The sequence below is a fragment of the Ahaetulla prasina genome, chromosome 2 (assembly GCF_028640845.1).
Source record: "Ahaetulla prasina isolate Xishuangbanna chromosome 2, ASM2864084v1, whole genome shotgun sequence".
In the NCBI taxonomy this organism is placed as follows: Eukaryota; Metazoa; Chordata; class Lepidosauria; order Squamata; family Colubridae; genus Ahaetulla; species Ahaetulla prasina.
The window spans coordinates 166296194-166314933 of NC_080540.1; the positions used below are offsets into that span (position 1 = coordinate 166296194).

The 18740-nt window shown below is 44.5% G+C and overlaps 1 protein-coding gene across 1 annotated transcript; it reads right to left on the bottom strand.

The window, feature by feature from the left end:
- Window positions 1–12669: 12669 nt before the first annotated feature.
- On the bottom strand, window positions 12670–16722 carry LOC131193380 (inhibin beta E chain-like). Its single transcript, XM_058173474.1, has 2 exons — window positions 16362–16722; window positions 12670–14298 (listed from the first exon to the last, which is right to left on the bottom strand). The coding sequence occupies exons 1-2, from the start codon at window positions 16720–16722 to the stop codon at window positions 13580–13582; spliced, it is 1080 nt and encodes a 359-aa protein (XP_058029457.1). The 3' UTR covers window positions 12670–13579.
- Between the last annotated feature and the right edge of the window lie 2018 nt (window positions 16723–18740).

Below are 18740 nucleotides of genomic sequence, written 5' to 3' on the forward strand. Positions count from 1 at the left end.
TCAGTTAAAAAGGTAGTAGTAGTAGTAGTAGTAGTAGTAGTAGTAGTACCGTGTTTCCCAGTAGTAGTAATCTGACATTACTATAGTAATGTAATAGTAATACTACTATTACTACAGAAGAGGGCCGTGAAAATATTTGCAGATCACGCGCATCCTGGACATAAACTGTTTCAACTCCTACCCTCAAAACGACGCTATAGAGCACTGCACACCAGAACAACTAGACACAAGAACAGTTTTTCCCCGAAGGCCATCACTCTGCTAAACAAATAATTCCCTCAACACTGTCAGACTATTTACTGAATCTGCACTACTATTAATCTTCTCATCGTTCCCATCACCAATCTCTTTCCACTTATGACTGTATGACTATAACTTGTTGCTGGCAATCCTTATGATTTATATTGATATATTAACCATCAATTGTGCTGTAAATGTTGTACCTTGATGAACGTATCTTTTCTTTTATGTACACTGAGAGCATATGCACCAAGACAAATTCCTTGTGTGTCCAATCACACTTGGCCAATAAAATTCTATTCTTCTATTCTTATTCTTCTTCTATTAAAAGTAGGACACCCACCACCTCAGTTCAAGATAATCAATTCTTTTTAGCTTCATTCTTGGAGGTCACTGAAGAGTTTTTCAAGCTCTGAATTTCTACATTGCCTAAGCTTGGCAGATAAAGAATTTTTTCTTCTTGTTCCAGGTATCAACTAAGAAAACCTGCAGAAACTCCAGATGGATTTTACAGGATGGGTAAGACAATCCTCCTTCAGAAAGAAGGCTACAATTGCCTCCTTCACGTGAATATGAATCTATTCTTTGCCAAATTGGGCAAACTGGTAGCAGCAGTGGCAGGAGGCTGCGCCCACCCACCTGGACACTTCTGTGCATGCGCAGAAGCGTTGCGTGCATGCCCAAGAGCAAACCAGTAGTGATGGCTTTTGAAACCCACCCCTGATATGCATGTAACATGAACAAGGAAACCTCTTTTGGTTTTTTTCCCTCCTGCTGTTACTCTTCCATAAAACACGATGTTTTGCCTGGAAAAACTACAGTTCAGTTTATAGTTGAGCAAAACAATCTGGTTCTACTCTGGTTCTGGACCAAAACCACACACTTTGGTTTTGACTAAGCAACTCAAAACCAACATATCTATCTAACATTGTTGACACGGTGATAACTTTGCGCTTAGGTTAATGTAATATGTTATGTGAGTCAGTGTTTGATTTGATCCAGAAACTGCTCTGGTCATGTGGCCAGGTTGCTGAAGGGGTTCTTGGCTGTGGACACATTACTCCTCTGGTCTTGAAGAAGTTTCACTGGCTGCCTATTAAATACCAAGCCAGGTTTTGCTAATAAAGTCTCAGGTTGTAGTCAATGTGAACCAGATATAAGAGAAGAGAAGACAGAGCTAGGAGGGTGGAGTTAAGTGTATCATTAGCATAGAGTTGTTGCATTCCCACAAGACGTTCTTGAAGAAGTTTCACTGGTTGCCTATTAAATACCAAGCCAGGTTTTCCTTATAAAGTTTCAGGTTCTAATAACTGTGAACCAGATGTAGGAAAAGAGCAGACAGAGCTAGGAGTGGAGTTAAGTGTATCATCAGCATAGAGTTGTTGCATTCCCATAAGGTCTCCAAGTACAATCCTTCCTGAATTCCGTTGATTCTTATCTGGTGCCAATTTAGTGTTGAACTTCAGTTGACCAGATTCTTGTGTATAGGCTAAAATAAGTCTTCTATGCTGCAACCTTACGAATGGTCTCGATTCTTTGTGTCTGACACCAGGACCCTAATGGATTAACTTCAACATTACAATGCAGACCTGAGTGATTATTGGAGATGATCCCATTGCTGATACCTACAACCAAGAGGGCCATGGATGGTCTTTCATTGTAGTGGCATATAGATTTGGGAATCTTTTATTTGGCTGTTGGAAACATGTTTTTGTTCTGAATGATTATTAGCTGGATGGGTTTTTGCCCCCTCTCCTGTTCATTTTATTACATAAAATTTTTATACTATTTTTTGTGTGTAAGTTGAAAATAGCTTTGATATGCTTTTGTACAGCAAGTGGTATAAATGTATTACATTACCATCATTTTTTTCAATGTCTGTCTAATCTCCATCTGTAAACTTTTGTCAAGAAGCTCAATAAATACAGTTCCATAAAAAGAGAGCTCTTCCCTTTAAGACAAACTTGAATTATCTCCAGTGCAAATCTAATAGGCAGATGATACAGTAAAATGTCATGATCTGAGTGCAATTACTAATAAGCCAATTATCAGCAGTGTGAACTGAATGATAAATATTCAGTTACAACAAGCTCTACCTACATTTTTCCTATGAGTTGGCTGAGTTATATTAAGCCCAAAGCTTTGTCGAAGCACAAGGAATTAAACTGGATTTAAACATTATATTTGGAGAGGCCATTCTTAAGCATAAGCCATGATGTGCAAAACACAATGGCTGAATTTATGTGACCTGCTTATTCGATAGATTGAGTTGACTTGTTGTTGTGGTCCGCCAGCAGCCTGCGGAGCTGGCAACGGAGTTGGACAGCAATGAGGCTGAGAAAGAACATGGACCAGTCCTGGAAGCTGGGAAAGACCCGGATGAGGGCTCTGCGTCAGAGGCAGAGGTGGGGCCAGGGCCATCTGGGAGTGATGTGTGGACTCTGGAGCCTCCAGAGGCTGACAGTAGTGAGGCAGAGGAACAGAAGGAGCCTGTTCCTAGTGCATGCATGAGAAGAGCTGCCAGAAGGCAAGAGCAGCTAAAGGAAAGAGGACGACTCGGGAGTAGGGCCAAGAGATGACTGGCCCCTCCCATAAGGCTTAAGACTCCAGCAACGACGTTTGGGCTCTTTGTTGGAAAACAACGTTGATAGCCTTGCTCCTTGTCTTGCTACATTTATTTCTTGTCGGCATCTTCTGCTTTTGAACTTTTGCCAAGAAAAGCCTTTGGCAGTTTGCCTAATTAGTCCAAGGTTGGTGATAAAACTGAAAACTTGTGTTATGAAGAATTTGCTTTGATTTAGTTTAGACGACACTGAGAATGAGTTAATTCTCAGCTGTTCTAATAAAGTTTGTTTTTGAACGGATTGCATCTACTACTACCTACCTGGGCCTGGGTCACAACACTTGTTGTATCAATCCAACCACTGTCAAGTGTTTATTTATCTATCAACTTCCTATGGCAGGGGTCTCCAATCTTGGCCACTTTAAGACTTCTGGGAGTTGAAGTCCACAAGTCTTAAAGTGGCCAAGGTTGGAGACCCCTGTCCTATGGCATCCAACTTCCAGCATTTGTAAATTGCAACTATACCAGTATATATCTCATGTTAGGACTCAAGAGTTTATATTAACACATCAAATGAAGTATTTTATCTCAAATAGGATTGAACCTATTTCACCAGGGATGAAATGCTCTCAGTTCGGACCAGATCACCCGATCTGGTAGTGATAGCAGTGGGAGAACCGGTAGCAAAAATCCATGCCCCCCTGCCCCCCCCACATGCCCAATTGAGCCGCTCGATCATCAGAGTTTTTTTTTTACTTTTAAAAGCATTTTTTCTTTGGCCCATTTTTAAAAAAAAAAGTTTTAAAAAAAGTTTCTGATGATCGCGTGGCACAGCTGGGATTGTCAGAACCCTTTCAAAGCATTTTTTCTACAAGCTCTTCGGCCGAAGAGGCTGTAAAAAAAAAAAGCTTTTAAAGGGTTCTGGTGATCAGGCAACTCACCTGGGATTGTCAGAACCCTTTCAAAGCATTTTTTTTACAAGCTCTTCGGCTGAAGAAGTTGTAGAAAAATGCTTTTAAAAGTAAAAAAAAAAAAAGTTGGCTACGCGCACAGTCACATTAACACCCCCACCAAGCCACGCCCACAGAACTGGTAGTAAAAAAATTTACATTTCACCCCCGGATTGAACCTTGCCCAGGAGAACACTTTCTCTGCATAAATAATGCTATCAAGCATCATATCCTTATAGCAATAACAGCCAAAAATAATTTTTAAAAATGGGGAACTCTCTCATCATAATATTTAGGCACTGGAGACTGCTCAATACAACGGCAGAGCACTCAGTAGTGTCCAACCCAATTCTTTCAGCACAGGATTCTATCAGATGTGTATGCCATTATTCATTAATAAGCATTATGCAACAGCAATAGTTTCAGTTGGACAGAAATCTAGTTATGGAATATCCCACTTGCTTTTTTGGTGGGGGTTAGAAAGTTTAGCTCTTTGCTAAGCTTGAGTTGTCTTTTGAAGTTCTGAATTAAAAACCATTAGGGACTCAAAGGGGACATGCACACTGCAAGCAGAGGTAAGCCTCTGATGGAAATATCAGGGTCTGTTTGATCCTTCCTGATCCAGGAATCAAATCACAATGAGATCTGCTCATGCACAGAATGACCAGATCAGTAGATTGTGCTCAAAGACTCCTGGCTGATGAAAGCTGCCCTTTGCTCTCTGCTCTGTACTTTGCCAAGCTACGGATCCATGGCCATGAGAGAGGGGAACCAACTTGGCTTGATGATCGTGGACCTCTGAGCTGCCATGCAACACTGGACTTTGAGCAGCATTTCTTTTTTCACAGAATGATAGAACAAAATTGTGTTTATTATGCCCTGCACAGCTCTTCTTTTGATTGAAAAGCAGAACAAACACATTCATTTTTTAGACATCCTCAGAAACATTCAGAAAGAGGACCTGTCAGATCAACTAGGAAGATATCTAGATATTTATTTGTTTGGGCAGGAGGAAATGTTCATCGCTTGTTGTGGACAGAGTTGGGACGTATTTGCTTGAAACAGGAGATTTGTTCTGAAATTTCCATATACTTCCCAGGAAGTTGATATCTTCTTTATTGTTGGGTGGCTGCAGGTGGGGAGTGAACCTAGGATGGAATGTTTAGGCCAGGGGTCTCCAACCTTGGCAACTTTAAGACTTGTGGACTTCAACTCCCAGAATTCCTCAACCAGCTTTGCTGAGCAAAAAAGGCTCTAAAAGTTGTAAACCTAATTTTACGCAGCTTCTTTTCCAAAAACTCTACACTACTAACTAGAGCATACAAAACATTTGCCAGACCTATTCTTGAATACAGCTCATCCGTCTGGAACCCATACCACATCTCTGACATAAATACAATAGAACGCGTCCAGAAATATTTTACTAGAAGTGTTCTTTGCTCCTCCGAAAACAACAAATACCTTATACCACCAGGCTTGAAATCCTGGGATTAGAAAACTTACAACTCCGTCGAATTCAACATGACCTGTGTTTAACACACAAAATCATCTATTGCAATATCCTTCCTGTAAAAGACTACTTCAGCTTCAATCGCAATATTACAAGAGCAAAAAATAGATTCAAGCTTAATGTCAACCGCTTCAAACTTGATTGCAGAAAATATGACTTCTGTAACAGAGTTGTTAATGCTTGGAACTCATTACCTGACTCCATAGTCTCTACTCAAAATCCCAAAATCTTCAACCAAAAACTGTCTACTATTGACCTCACCCCATTCCTAAGAGGACTATAAGGGGCGTGCATAAGAGCACAAAAGTGCCTACTGTTCCTGTCCTATTGTTCCCTTCATTATATCAAATTAATATAGCTGATGCATATTCTTTACTTATATATATATATATTTTCTTCATGATACGTTTTTTTAATGACAATGTGTGTGTATACTGTTGTGACAAAATCAAATTTAAAAAAAAGTCTTAAAGTTGCCAAGGTTGGAGACCCCTGGTTTAGGCAATTTGCAAGTTGCCCCAGGTGATAGGTCACCAATATGTAGAGGTGGTGGTGGTTTGTAAGGAGCCTTGATGCTTTTCTTCTGCTTCACTCTGCACCCTTCCTCAGTGTCTGTGTCGCTCTGGTTAAAAGGCGAAAACAAACAGAATTCATGCCAGTTTCACTCAAGCTCCCATATAGCCAGCATGGTGGCAGTGTTGAAGGAAGTGGTTCTCAGCACCTGATAATTGCCGTTGTCAGTCCTACTAGGTAGAACACACCAGGAAGCCAGCTCCACAGTGAGGCTAAAACTATGTTTATTGAGATAAGCTATAATATCTGAAACTTGCAAGTCTGATTGTGCTGTGCCTTCTCTTTCTTATAATTCACTGAATTAGAGAGGCATCTGGGTGAGTTGCTTCTGAATGTTATCTATATTCTAGGCCAGTGATGGCTAACCTTTTGGTTGTCGCGTGCCTGCACCCATAATGAAATGCGCATGCGACGCTCTGCACCCTACCCCCCGCGCATGTGCGTGCGACCCAAGGGTAAAATGCTCCCGATTCGGACTGGATCGACCGATCCGGTAGTGATGGCGGCGGGTGATTCGGAGAACTGGTAGCAAAAATCCCTCCCCTTGGCCCATGCCCAGCTGAGCCATACAATCATCAGAGCCTTTTTTTTAACTTTTAAAAGCATTTTTTAACAATCTATTCGGCCGAATAGGTTGTAAAAAATGCTTTTAAAAGGTAAAAAAAGAGGCTCTGATGATCACAGCTGAGCCGCGCAATCATCAGAGCCTTTTTTTTAACTTTTAAAAGCATTTTTTCTACAACCTCTTCGGCTGAAAAATTTGTTTAAAAGGCTCTGACAATCCCAGCTGAGCCGCACGATCGTCTGAGCTTTCTTTTTTTTATTTTAAAAGCAATGCTTTTAAAAGTAAAAAAAAAGATTGCGTGCCACAGCTGACCACCCCTCCGCATACTGTTCTACTTACCACAGGCCTCCTTTTGGTGTGCAATGCACGGGCGCAGCGCACATGCACAGCCAGTGAAACAGTAGTAAACCGGTTCAGATTTCACCACTGGTGCAACCTCCCCCTCCCAGAACTCCCCCACCCTCTCCCCGTTTTGGGCCTAGCGGGCCTCCCTGCAGCCTCCTGGAGCCGTGGCCCATTTTTGGTTCCAGGAGGCTGCAGGGGGGCCTTCTAGGCCCAAAATGAATGCGAGTGACCCCCCCAACACTCATGAGCACATGATCCTTCCAGGTATGCATGTGCGTCTCCCGCATGTGCCCGCCCCTGCGCATATGCGGCAGACATCCAAAAACCAGGTGATTGGTGGGGGGCGCGCATGCATGTGGGGTACAGCTGAGCTGGCCAATGATTCACGTGCCCGCACAGAGGGCTCTGCGTGCCACCTGTGGCATGTGTGTCATAGGTTCACCATCACGGTTCTAGGCTTTAAAAATGCTCTAACCTGTTTTGCCTAGGTAACAGCTTTTGCATATGTCCATCAAGGTCATCTCCCTCACTTTCAACATTTTATGAAGTGGTGCAAGAATAGACTAAATTATGCCCCTCACTCAAGTATGGTTGCTTGAAATCTTGGGTTGGCCAAAGCAGCAAAAAGTTCATCTGGGCCAGAAGTAGCAAAATACAACTGGCAGAACATGGTTCTCATTCATGTTTTAAAACAACCTTTTCCATAACTAGGTTTGTTTTAATCCTGTTTTTTTCATAAAAACATAGACGCTAAGGCAGCAGTGAAATCCACTTACGTTCGCTACCGGTTTGGGAATGGGAGCGTGAGGGAGTGCTCGCGTGCTGTGTGCGCATATGCCTCTTCTGCGCAAGTGCAGAGCCTTCTGCGCATGCGCAGAGGGTAAAAAATGGGATGTAATGATGTCCCAGCGGGTGGGCGGAGCCTCCTGCCACTGGCACTACCGGTTCATGCGAGCCGGATAGATCCTGCTGGATTTCACCGCTGAGCTAAGGGTAGGAAAGGATGTTAAGAATCATGTAATCCAACCCCTTGTCCAATAGTAGACAGTTTTTGGTTGAAGTTTTTGGGATTTTGAGTTGAGACTATAGAGTCAGGTAGTGACTTCCAAGCGTTAACAACTCTGTTACAGAAGTCATATTTTCTGGAATCAAGTTTGAAGCGGTTGAGGGAGACGACTTCCGGTGTCCAGAGGCAACGGTCGTCTGGAGGCTTCTCCTGCCTCCAGTGCCCGAATCCGCCGCCGAGGCCCCCAGGGCCAGGTGTTCGAAAGGACACCTGCCGCACGGACGGCTCGCCAGGGTCTCCCAGCCGACATACAGGACTGGGGGGACCGATGCTGGCGCGTCCTAGGCTCGGCGGGGTTGGAGGCCACGGGCCACGGCCATTACTTTGGTCGTCGCCTGGGCCGCTGTGCCCGGTGACACCGGGGCTTTGGATTTATAACTGCAGCAGCCTGGTGGTGAACAGGGAACGGAGAAGAATTGAGGAATGGAGAAGGAAGGGATATCGGTGGCAGTGGAGTGCTCCGGAGTGCGGGGGTTTTCTCCCTGCGGCTGGAAGGAGCACGAGTTATTCTGGAGAGAGGAGAACTTAAAATAAGAGCTCTGATGATCACAGCTGGGCTGCGCAATCATCAGAGCCTTTTTAACTTTTAAAGCATTTTTCTACAACCTCTTGACTGAAAAATTTGTTTAAAAGGCTCTGACAATCCCAGCTGAGCATACGATCGTCTGAGCTTTCTTTTTTATTTTAAAGCAATGCTTTTAAAAGTAAAAAAAAAGATTGCGTGCCACAGCTGACCACCCCTCCGCATACTGTTCTACTTACCACAGGCCTCCTTTTGGTGTGCAATGCACGGGCGCAGCGCACATGCACAGCCAGTGAAACAGTAGTAAACCGGTTCAGATTTCACCACTGGTGCAACCTCCCCCTCCCAGAACTCCCCCACCCTCTCCCCGTTTTGGGCCTAGCGGGCCTCCCTGCAGCCTCCTGGAGCCGTGGCCCATTTTTGGTTCCAGGAGGCTGCAGGGGGGCCTTCTAGGCCCAAAATGAATGCGAGTGACCCCCCCAACACTCATGAGCACATGATCCTTCCAGGTATGCATGTGCGTCTCCCGCATGTGCCCGCCCCTGCGCATATGCGGCAGACATCCAAAAACCAGGTGATTGGTGGGGGGCGCGCATGCATGTGGGGTACAGCTGAGCTGGCCAATGATTCACGTGCCCGCACAGAGGGCTCTGCGTGCCACCTGTGGCATGTGTGTCATAGGTTCACCATCACGGTTCTAGGCTTTAAAAATGCTCTAACCTGTTTTGCCTAGGTAACAGCTTTTGCATATGTCCATCAAGGTCATCTCCCTCACTTTCAACATTTTATGAAGTGGTGCAAGAATAGACTAAATTATGCCCCTCACTCAAGTATGGTTGCTTGAAATCTTGGGTTGGCCAAAGCAGCAAAAAGTTCATCTGGGCCAGAAGTAGCAAAATACAACTGGCAGAACATGGTTCTCATTCATGTTTTAAAACAACCTTTTCCATAACTAGGTTTGTTTTAATCCTGTTTTTTTCATAAAAACATAGACGCTAAGGCAGCAGTGAAATCCACTTACGTTCGCTACCGGTTTGGGAATGGGAGCGTGAGGGAGTGCTCGCGTGCTGTGTGCGCATATGCCTCTTCTGCGCAAGTGCAGAGCCTTCTGCGCATGCGCAGAGGGTAAAAAATGGGATGTAATGATGTCCCAGCGGGTGGGCGGAGCCTCCTGCCACTGGCACTACCGGTTCATGCGAGCCGGATAGATCCTGCTGGATTTCACCGCTGAGCTAAGGGTAGGAAAGGATGTTAAGAATCATGTAATCCAACCCCTTGTCCAATAGTAGACAGTTTTTGGTTGAAGTTTTTGGGATTTTGAGTTGAGACTATAGAGTCAGGTAGTGACTTCCAAGCGTTAACAACTCTGTTACAGAAGTCATATTTTCTGGAATCAAGTTTGAAGCGGTTGAGGGAGACGACTTCCGGTGTCCAGAGGCAACGGTCGTCTGGAGGCTTCTCCTGCCTCCAGTGCCCGAATCCGGCCGCCGCCGAGGCCCCCAGGGGCCAGGTGTTCCGAAAAGGACACCTGCCGCACGGACGGCTCGCCAGGGGTCTCCCAGCCGACATACAGGACTGGGGGGACCGATGCTGGCGCGTCCTAGGCTCGGCGGGGTTCGGAGGCCACGGGCCACGGCCATTACTTTGGTCGTCGCCTGGGCCGCTGTGCCCGGTGACACCGGGGCTTTGGATTTATAACTGCAGCAGCCTGGTGGTGAACAGGGAACGGAGAAGAATTGAGGAATGGAGAAGGAAGGGATATCGGTGGCGAGTGGAGTGCTCCGGAGTGCGGGGGTTTTCTCCCTGCGGCTGGAAGGAGCACGAGTTATTCTGGAGAGAGGAGAACTTAAAATAACAAGATTACGGTTTTGTGGAGCTCTGGAGAGAAGAGGTGATGGAGAAATTTAGGAGGGAGGTTTGAGGCCCCCTCCTCTGGGGAACAGTGGTGGCGTCCAGCTTCCGCCTTCACTATGAGAATCTTGATGACATCACTTCCCTTGACTTCCTGGTTGACTAACTGTACTCTGGACTCGTTGCTCCTGTGAGTGCCCCTGGTGGATCCGGAGGAAATTACAAGGATACTGTGCTTGCCTGAGGATTTTGAATTTTTTTTTTTAAATGGCAAAAGGTCAGAGACCAACTGCTGGAGAGATGGAGAGAATTCTGGAAAAGTTATCTAATATGGACAAGAAACTGGATGATTTGCAAAGAGGCCAAATGGAAATAAGAGCAGAAATTGTGACTATCCAAAAGGATTTAAAGGATACTCAACAAGTCTCAGCAGAAAACAAGCAGAAAGTGGAAGGTCTGGAGGGTGAGATGCGGGCAGTGCAGAAAAGAGAGGAGATGACAGGCAATGCTGTGCTTGGACTACAGATGGATAAAATGTCTTATTTCCTTAGGTTTCAAAATTTGGAAGAAGTGGACCAAGAAGATTTGAGAGATGTTGTGACTAAATTGTTGGGAGAATTTCTTGGGAGAGGTGTTGATTTCATGAATTGGGATGTGGATCGAGTTTATAGAGTTAATTCACAATATGCACGCACGCATGCAGTTCCCAGAGAGGTTCATGTCAAATTTGTGAGAAGAGAGACGAGAGATGAAATTCTTAGAAAACATAGGAGTGGGGCACTGACTTACAGGGGCAGGAGATAGCCATTCTGAGGCAGATTCCCAGACAGGTACGTGAAATGAGAAAGAAATATTACTTTTGTCAAGCAAATTGTACCAGAAGGAGTAGGCTTCAGATGGCTGATGCCAGAGGGATTGATGATTTTCGGGAGGGCATTACGAAAAAATTAGTACAATTGCGGAGGCTACGGCCTCGTGGAGGAACACAAAGCCCTCCTGGAATCAGATGACCCAGGAATTGAAGAAGGGAGGTTATAGACCATGGGCGGAGGCGGCTGCCGCTGTTGCGCCCTGGAGTTGGGTCAGGCTGAACCCAGAGTTCTGAGATCCAAAACTAGGAAGTGATAAAGATATTTGGTATTGTGTTGGTTTTCCTTATTCTCTTTTGTACGATATTCTGTTTATTCTTGACCCTTCTTTATTGCGTATGTAAGATTTGTAAACTTAGCTACTTCGTGTCACCTGTTTGCCATATGGCTGTTGTATGTGTTAAAAAATTTGAGTTAAATTCTTATCTTGTATAAGAAAAATGAAAATTTACCATACCTGATATGTATTTGTATAAACCTTTTTTGACCAATAAAAACTTTTTGGAAAAAAAAAAAAAAAAAAAAAAAGTTTGAAGCGGTTGACATTAAGTTTAAGTTTGAATCTATTGTTTGCTCTTGTATTATTGCGATTGAAGCTGAAGGATTTCAAGTCTGGTGTTATAAGATAATGCAGAAACTCACTACTACCACACCTAGAAAAGCCATTTGTCTGTCCATCCATCTATCCATCCATCCAGACTGTCATTGTTGAACAGCTCTTACCATCAGGGGAATTCTTCCTGATGTCCTACTGAAACTAACTTTCTGGTAACTTAAACACACTTATCTTGCTTTGTCTTCTGGAACAATTCTGAACAATTCTGGCCCATTTTCTACGTGATAACTGTTCAGACAATGATCATGTCTCATTGTCTCATAACACTATACAGTGTTACTTATAAGTTTTTCCTCCCTTATTATTTTGCTGGTTTTCATCTAGCAGATTCTAGTTAGTTTGTCAGTGTGCTTCCTAAAATGGAAGGACAAGATGCAATCTGATGATTGCTAAATAGAGAGTTAACATTGTACTTCTGTTGAAGAGTTTTCCTTCCTTCCTTCCTTCCTTCCTTCCTTCCTTCCTTCCTTCCTTCCTTCCTTCCTTCCTTCCTTCCTTCCCGGATCTTTTTGATTCTGTGCAGGCCTAAGTGCAACTGTGATATTGCAACCTGTGATATGTATAGTCCAACTTCCATCTCAACCCCAGTTTTCATTATGATGAAAGTTCATGGTGAAGTGACAGAAGACCTCAGAGTTTAGATTCAGAAATTTTGCTAAATGTACAGACAGTGGAAAACTGGTTTAGTGGCAAAGTTTGGTGGAGCAGGAGGTGGCAGATGGACAGATTTGTGAGTCGCAAGAAAGAGGAAAGGAACAAAGGTGGTTGAATTCTAAGCATCAATTCTTGTAAAAGAGAGCGTCTGTGTTTGAAGTCCACTTTTACTCAGGATACCCATTTACAGAATACACTGAATTGTTGTTTTAATTTTTTTTATTGAAACTTGCTTTGCTACGAATGTCATTCCAAAAAATAAAATAATATAGATACATTAAGAGAAATACAATAAATCTCACACACACAGTACAAAAGGCAAAACCTATTTACAGTCCTTTGGGTATGGATCAGGGTGGCTCTTCTTGGTCTCCTTCTTTTTCTGCCAATCCAGTGAAGGAGTTCCCAAGTAAACTTGGCCCAATCCATGTGGAGCCTTGGATTGAGAAGAACACTGTGAAGATGAAAAGAGCAACAAGGAGAACTTTGAAATGCACCATGAAATTTGCCTTTAGGGGCAAGTAGCTAGGCTTGAGAAGATGTGTGTGATTCAAGCTCTTGCCTGTGTCGGCAGGTCTCCAACCCTATCTTGAAATGCTGAGGGCCTAGGTACACCCTGTATCAGTAGTGGGTTTCACTTATCTCCACTACTGGTTCAGAAGTGTGAGCATGCACGCGGGGCAATTCTGCACATGCTCAGAACCTTCTGTGCATGTGCAGAGCATCTGTGATGACATCCGAGCAGGTGGGCAGAGCCTCCTGCCGCCACTACTAGTTCGCCCGAACCGGGGTGAACCGATAGAAACCCACCACTGCCCTGTATCTGTCATTCCAGAGCCATTTTTCCTGACTCTTCTCCCCACAGAACAGGACTGGGGAAAGAGAGATGAATGAAGCTACTGGGAGTGGGGTGGGAAGAATTAGGGAAACAGCTTGGAGGGTTTATCAAGCAGCAACTTCACAGAGGAAGACAAATTCAGCGTCTCGAGACTTAGAAGGCTGTTGATAGCCTTGCATAGCACTACATTATACCGCATACAATGGTAAGAAAACAGGCTAGTTTACATCTTAGTGTAACTTGTTCTCTCTGAAAGAACAAACACCGCTGCTCTTTTGAAAAGAGTCCACATGATAATACCACCCCTTCAATTTGGCTCAGAGTTCTTTTGACGTTCGTGGGAGTCCAAAGGGAAGTGGAAACTCATTTCTTACTTTTTGTCCATTCGGTTTTCTCTCTGCTTACCCGTCCCGTCTTTAGCTGCAACCACAAGCATCGACAACCATGTCGGGAATGTCTGTCTTGATGAGGTTGCTATTGGGGTCGAAGTACAGCAGAGAAAGGGCCCGTCGCTGTGTGGGGACGCAGCAGGAATGGCCCGCAATGGGGATGTTGTTGGCTTTGACCAAATTGAAGACAGTCGTGTGGAAGGAAGCTGCCACCCCAGGTACACCTGCCAGGTGCATGGGGCATTCGCCCATGCAATAGTTGATCTGATAGCCCTCTGGCTTGAAGATCCAGTCATTCCAACCAATGTCCCGAAAATTTACGTAATAGTCTTTTCGACAGCACAAATCTGAGTTCTGGTCACAGCTCAGGCTGCGTTTGGTGACCCGATGGCCCGATTCTTTTATCTTCGCCTTCACCACCAAGAACGGCTGATGAGAGTTGCTACCGCCAGCCATCAAAGACATAATGTTAGGATGGCAGCCTTCACAGTTCAACTCCAAGCGTAAGGTTTTGTCTTCATGCTCGAAGAAGCTCTGCAAAGCTGGCATGAGGGAAAAAGTGTGCCAACCACTCCCCTGGCTTCCCAGCTGCTGCTGTCCCAGCACCACTTGTGGCTCTCCTGCGACATAGATTTGTATTGTGATGTTTTCGTGTGCCTTAAGGTGCAGCCACAACTGGGCCTTCAGGACGTGCATGGCTTGGCCTTTGGTATGGGTGAGCTGGAATTGAAGGAGGCCAGAAGGTTCTGTGGAGGAGAAAATGGTGAAGGCAAAAATCAGTATCAATGTCCTCTAAGCCCCAGCCCAAGTTCTTCTAAGGGGTGAATGAGGTACTGTTCTGGGGTCTTTACTTATTTGCTACATTTGCATTTAGCCTCATGCATTGTATATTAACCTGCCTTTAAAAGCATGCTGGCCAAGAACTCCAACGAGTTTGAAAGGCACCAGGAGGGGATGACCAATGCAGCTTGTTGGATTGAAACCACAGAATTGTCCAAGGAACACTCAGTGAGGGTTTCCCCCCCCCCCCATCTCAGCTCCTTCTTTAGCTCTGAATTTGAAATTGAGCTCCTCAGTCCAAGCAGCCCTAATAGCAACTGCAGTAGTAATAACCATAATCACAACAGCGCTATTTCAGTGTTTCAAGTTATGGGTATGCAAATAAATGCAAAAACAAATATGATAATTTCACTTGCTCTCTGAACAGCATTTAATATATACTTTTGCCCACTTTAGATATCTTTGGTGTGACTAGTTTGTACATCACAAAATACGGGTCCTAAATTGTAAACAACCTTACAATAATCTGCTTAGAAGCTTAATAGGACAGCTTTGCCCAGGATGAGATGGTCGTGTACGTATTAAACTTGTTCACCATACAGCTCCATCAGGCATTAATATAAAAGTCATCATAGGGTGAAGTAATTGCATATACATGAATTAAGTCTCAGCACCCAATGTTGGGGTTGAATCTATTCTTCCATTCTATGTGATGCGTAAGGAATTCCCCAAGAACCTTGAGTTCTGGAGTTAACTGGGCCAAACCCAAAGAATGACATCAGAAATATGGATGACTAAATGAAACACTAAACCAGTAAGATGTCTACACAACTGTGCAGAATATTCCTGCAACTATCTGTTTTCTATATGGATGAAGAGAGAATGACAGGCAAGCTTCTTTTAAATCTGCCTGTTGATCTATCAGAGACATTGGTTTGTATACATTTTCAAAAAGCAACCCTTTGACTTTATCTTTTTTAACCAGCTGTATCCCGTTATTTCATCTCAGGTTGCATTTTAAGCAAAGAAAAAATATAGAACTGCAGGAAACAAACTTAAAAAAAAAAAAAAGATAGTCAATTTGATAGAATCTTCAATGACTGTGAGGGGACAGAATTGGTTCTTTTGTCCTCCTGATTCCATGAGGAATCCTCCAGATGTTCTGGACCATCTGGTTTTTAGCTTCTGTTTTTTTTTTCCACTATGGCAAAACCTGCAATGATAGTATAACATTTCCCAACCCAGTGGCTGCACTGGAACAGGTAAATGGGAATTGTAGTCTTTCAACACAATAAGGTTCCATGAGAGACTAAGGGGGAAAAATTTATTTGAATACAGCTTTTTTTTTTTAAATCACCAGAACTCAACCTTATCCCTTGATCAGGGATACTGGGATTTTATTTCATTTTTTAAAAAAAATTAACAGATTCCAGGAGTTTGAAAACTTCAAAAAGTTTGAAAACTTCCGATCTAGCAGATTTTAAAGATTCAGCTGGTTGGATAAAGTTATGACAGTGCCAAATGTACATATTTCTGACAACAGAAACATGCAGTTATCTCAGAAAGGAAGTAGATCTGAGATGCCACAGGAAGCTAGATCTGATGAGAAAGGTGTAATTTGCTCCCATTGATCAGTCGACCCAAAACACACATTACCCTTTTCCAGTGCGGGATTCAGCCAGTTCGCACCACTTTGGGAGAACCGGTTGTAACTTTCTGAGCAGTTTGGCGAACTGGTTGTTGGAAGAAATCATTAGGGCAGAGAACCGGTTGTTAAATTACTTGAATCCCACCACTGCCCTTTTCCCTTTTGCAACTGATGCATCCCAGCACATAGTCAGGCTCTAACCTAAAACCATGGGATGGATTTCAGGAGTAATTTGTAGCCTTTCCTCTCCAAGCACATTTTTATAGGTAGCAAATTATGGAGCAGAGGAACATATACACATAAAGGATCTGTGTGCTCTCTGGTCTAGCGTAGTCAGTCCTTGGCCTCTGCACAAGGACTGGAAGACCTACGGGCACTCACCTGTCTCTGCAAAACTAATGATCTCGTACCCCTGCTCATCAGACTCTGTTTTTTCCCAGCTGGAGAAGTGCCCCATCCCATCTGTCCAGCCTTTGCCCATGTGTAGTCGCCGCAGGGCATTGGCCACCGCCACGCGTGGCACAGGGTGGGTGATGTTGGGCCTCTCGCTCAGGTTCAGTTTCTGGAGTATCTGCTGCTTGGCTACTTCGATCAGGAAGGCTTTCTCGGCACTGGGCTCCAGTGGGGGCATCCTGCAGGAAGGACAGCTTGGCTTTCCTTCAACCCAAGCCAAAGAAGTCCATAGTAAGGTCAGTGCGGCTAGAGGAGTCCAGCTTCCTTGGAGGCTGTAGTTGGAAGCCATGAGGCACTCAGGTAGCAAGATGCCGTGAAGAATGATGCTGTCAGGAAGTCTAGTGGCAGTGCCTGGAACTCATGAACCGTGCCTCTGCTGCATCCAGGGTGCTTGGCAGTCTGCCTAGAGTCAGGAGAAGACAGTCAGCTGCAGCACCTCTGAGGCTTTCTGGTCACTAGGACCTGCTGCTGTTGCCAGAACAGGAGGACTCTCCCTTAAGAGATCTCAGCTCATCAACTGGCTATTCCCAAGTGTCAGCCTCGGCATTTGTCCTTCTGGCAGCCTTGGTCCTGCCCTTTGTCCCTCTGTGATTGGCTGCCTGCCTTCTGGTGCTCAGAGGGAGGTTTTTTTTCCAACTGGGGAGAGAGCCAGAGTTTAGCAAAAGAGTGGGAATGGGTGCCTGGGGAGAGGAAAGACTGAGCCCCAAACAGGGAGGATGTGAAGGGAGGTGCGAGTGCCCTTTGCTCCAGATGGGGCTGCTGAAACAGGGCCGTAACATTGAGAGCAGAAATGGGGGAAACTTGACAGAAGAGGAATTCACGGGAAAAGGGGGTTGTGCGTGAGCCCTTTTTTGTTTTTTTTAAAAATTCTTGCCATGGTGCACTTAATGGTAAACAGTACCTTTGGGAGTAAATAAGAGGACTGTTATAAAAGATGAATAACATCATGTGCAGTGCACAAGGAGCACTCTGTGTGTGTGTGTGTGTGTGTGTCTGTGTGCATGTGTGTATGTGTATATGTACATATACACTTGTATATAATGAATGTAGTTATCTTCCTACATGACAAGTTTTGATGTCTGTAGAATGCATGGCAGGTGTATCCCTAAAAAAATTGGGCTTAAAAAGATCAGCACTCTTCCCCCAGTTTTCAGGAACTACAAAGCCTTTATCAGCTGCTAACAAACTGGGGAGAACTTTAAAATTCCACCACTGCATCTTATATGCTTAATACCAAGCATGGCTTCAAAGCACCCGGTTTCATTGGGACGACGACACTACCTTCCCTCCTGGTCTGCTGCAATTCTAGCAGCCATTGATCCTCTCCGAAGACTTTTGTCTTTTTCATGGCAGTTGTCATTCAATAGACTTGGGGTGTATCAAAGTAGAGAAGGCTGCTTTAGTCACCTGTATTCATTATATCTGGATCAGTGGTGAAATCCTCCGCCGGTCGCCACCAGTTCGCTGCCCGTGCATGCAAGGTGCGTGCCAGACACACGCTGCACACACACACATGCACAGTGCACACCAGACGCACACTGCACACGCATGCACAGTACACAGCAAACGTGTGCTTCACGTGGAAAAAGGAGCCATTTGAAGTAGAACAGCGAGAGGGGCGGAAACGGCTGTGACGCACGATTTAGATTCGCTAGAAAGCAGGATTTCCTGCTTTCTAGTGAATAGAAATTGCGTGGCACAGCTGATCGTCAGAAATACCGGTTCGAACCAACTGGTAGCTTTTTTTAGTACCGGTTCACCAAACTGGTAGATTTTATCACTACCGGTTTACCCGAACTGGTGTGAACCGGTAGGATTTCACCACTGATCTGGATGGAGAACCTGGGCATCCAATGCCGTATCTCAATTTGTGTGGTGCCCTAGGGAGCTGATCCATACTTCCAAAAGCCCACTATAGGGAGTCCTCAACTGAAGAAGGTAACTGAGCTGACAATTTTGTTTGTGATGGTCTTAAAACGGGTCATCATGTGGCCACGTCTGATTTGACCATCTTTTCGGTGGGCAGTCATTAAGGAAATGTGGCAACTGTAAAGTTATTAAGTGAACACCATGGTTATTAGGCAAACCCATTGTTCGCTATGGGGTGTTTTGCACCAGAAACCAGAAACAAATGCTGGTTTCCAGCAAAATCACCGTAAATTGCAGTAATATGACTACAGGGCACTGTAAATGCCTGTAGCAATAGCAATAGCACTTAGACTTATATATTGCTTTACAGCCTTTTCTAAGCGGTTTACAGAGTCAGCATATTCCCCCCCAACAATCTGGCTCCTCATTTTACTGACC

Coding starts and splice junctions, on each gene's coding strand:
- LOC131193380 (XM_058173474.1), bottom strand. CDS start 16,722: ATGGCTTCCAACTACAGCCTCCAAGGAAGCTGGACTCCTCTAGCCGCA. Junction 14,299..16,361: donor CATTAGTTTTGCAGAGACAG/GTGAGTGCCCGT, acceptor TCTCCTCCACAG/AACCTTCTGGCCTCCTTCAA.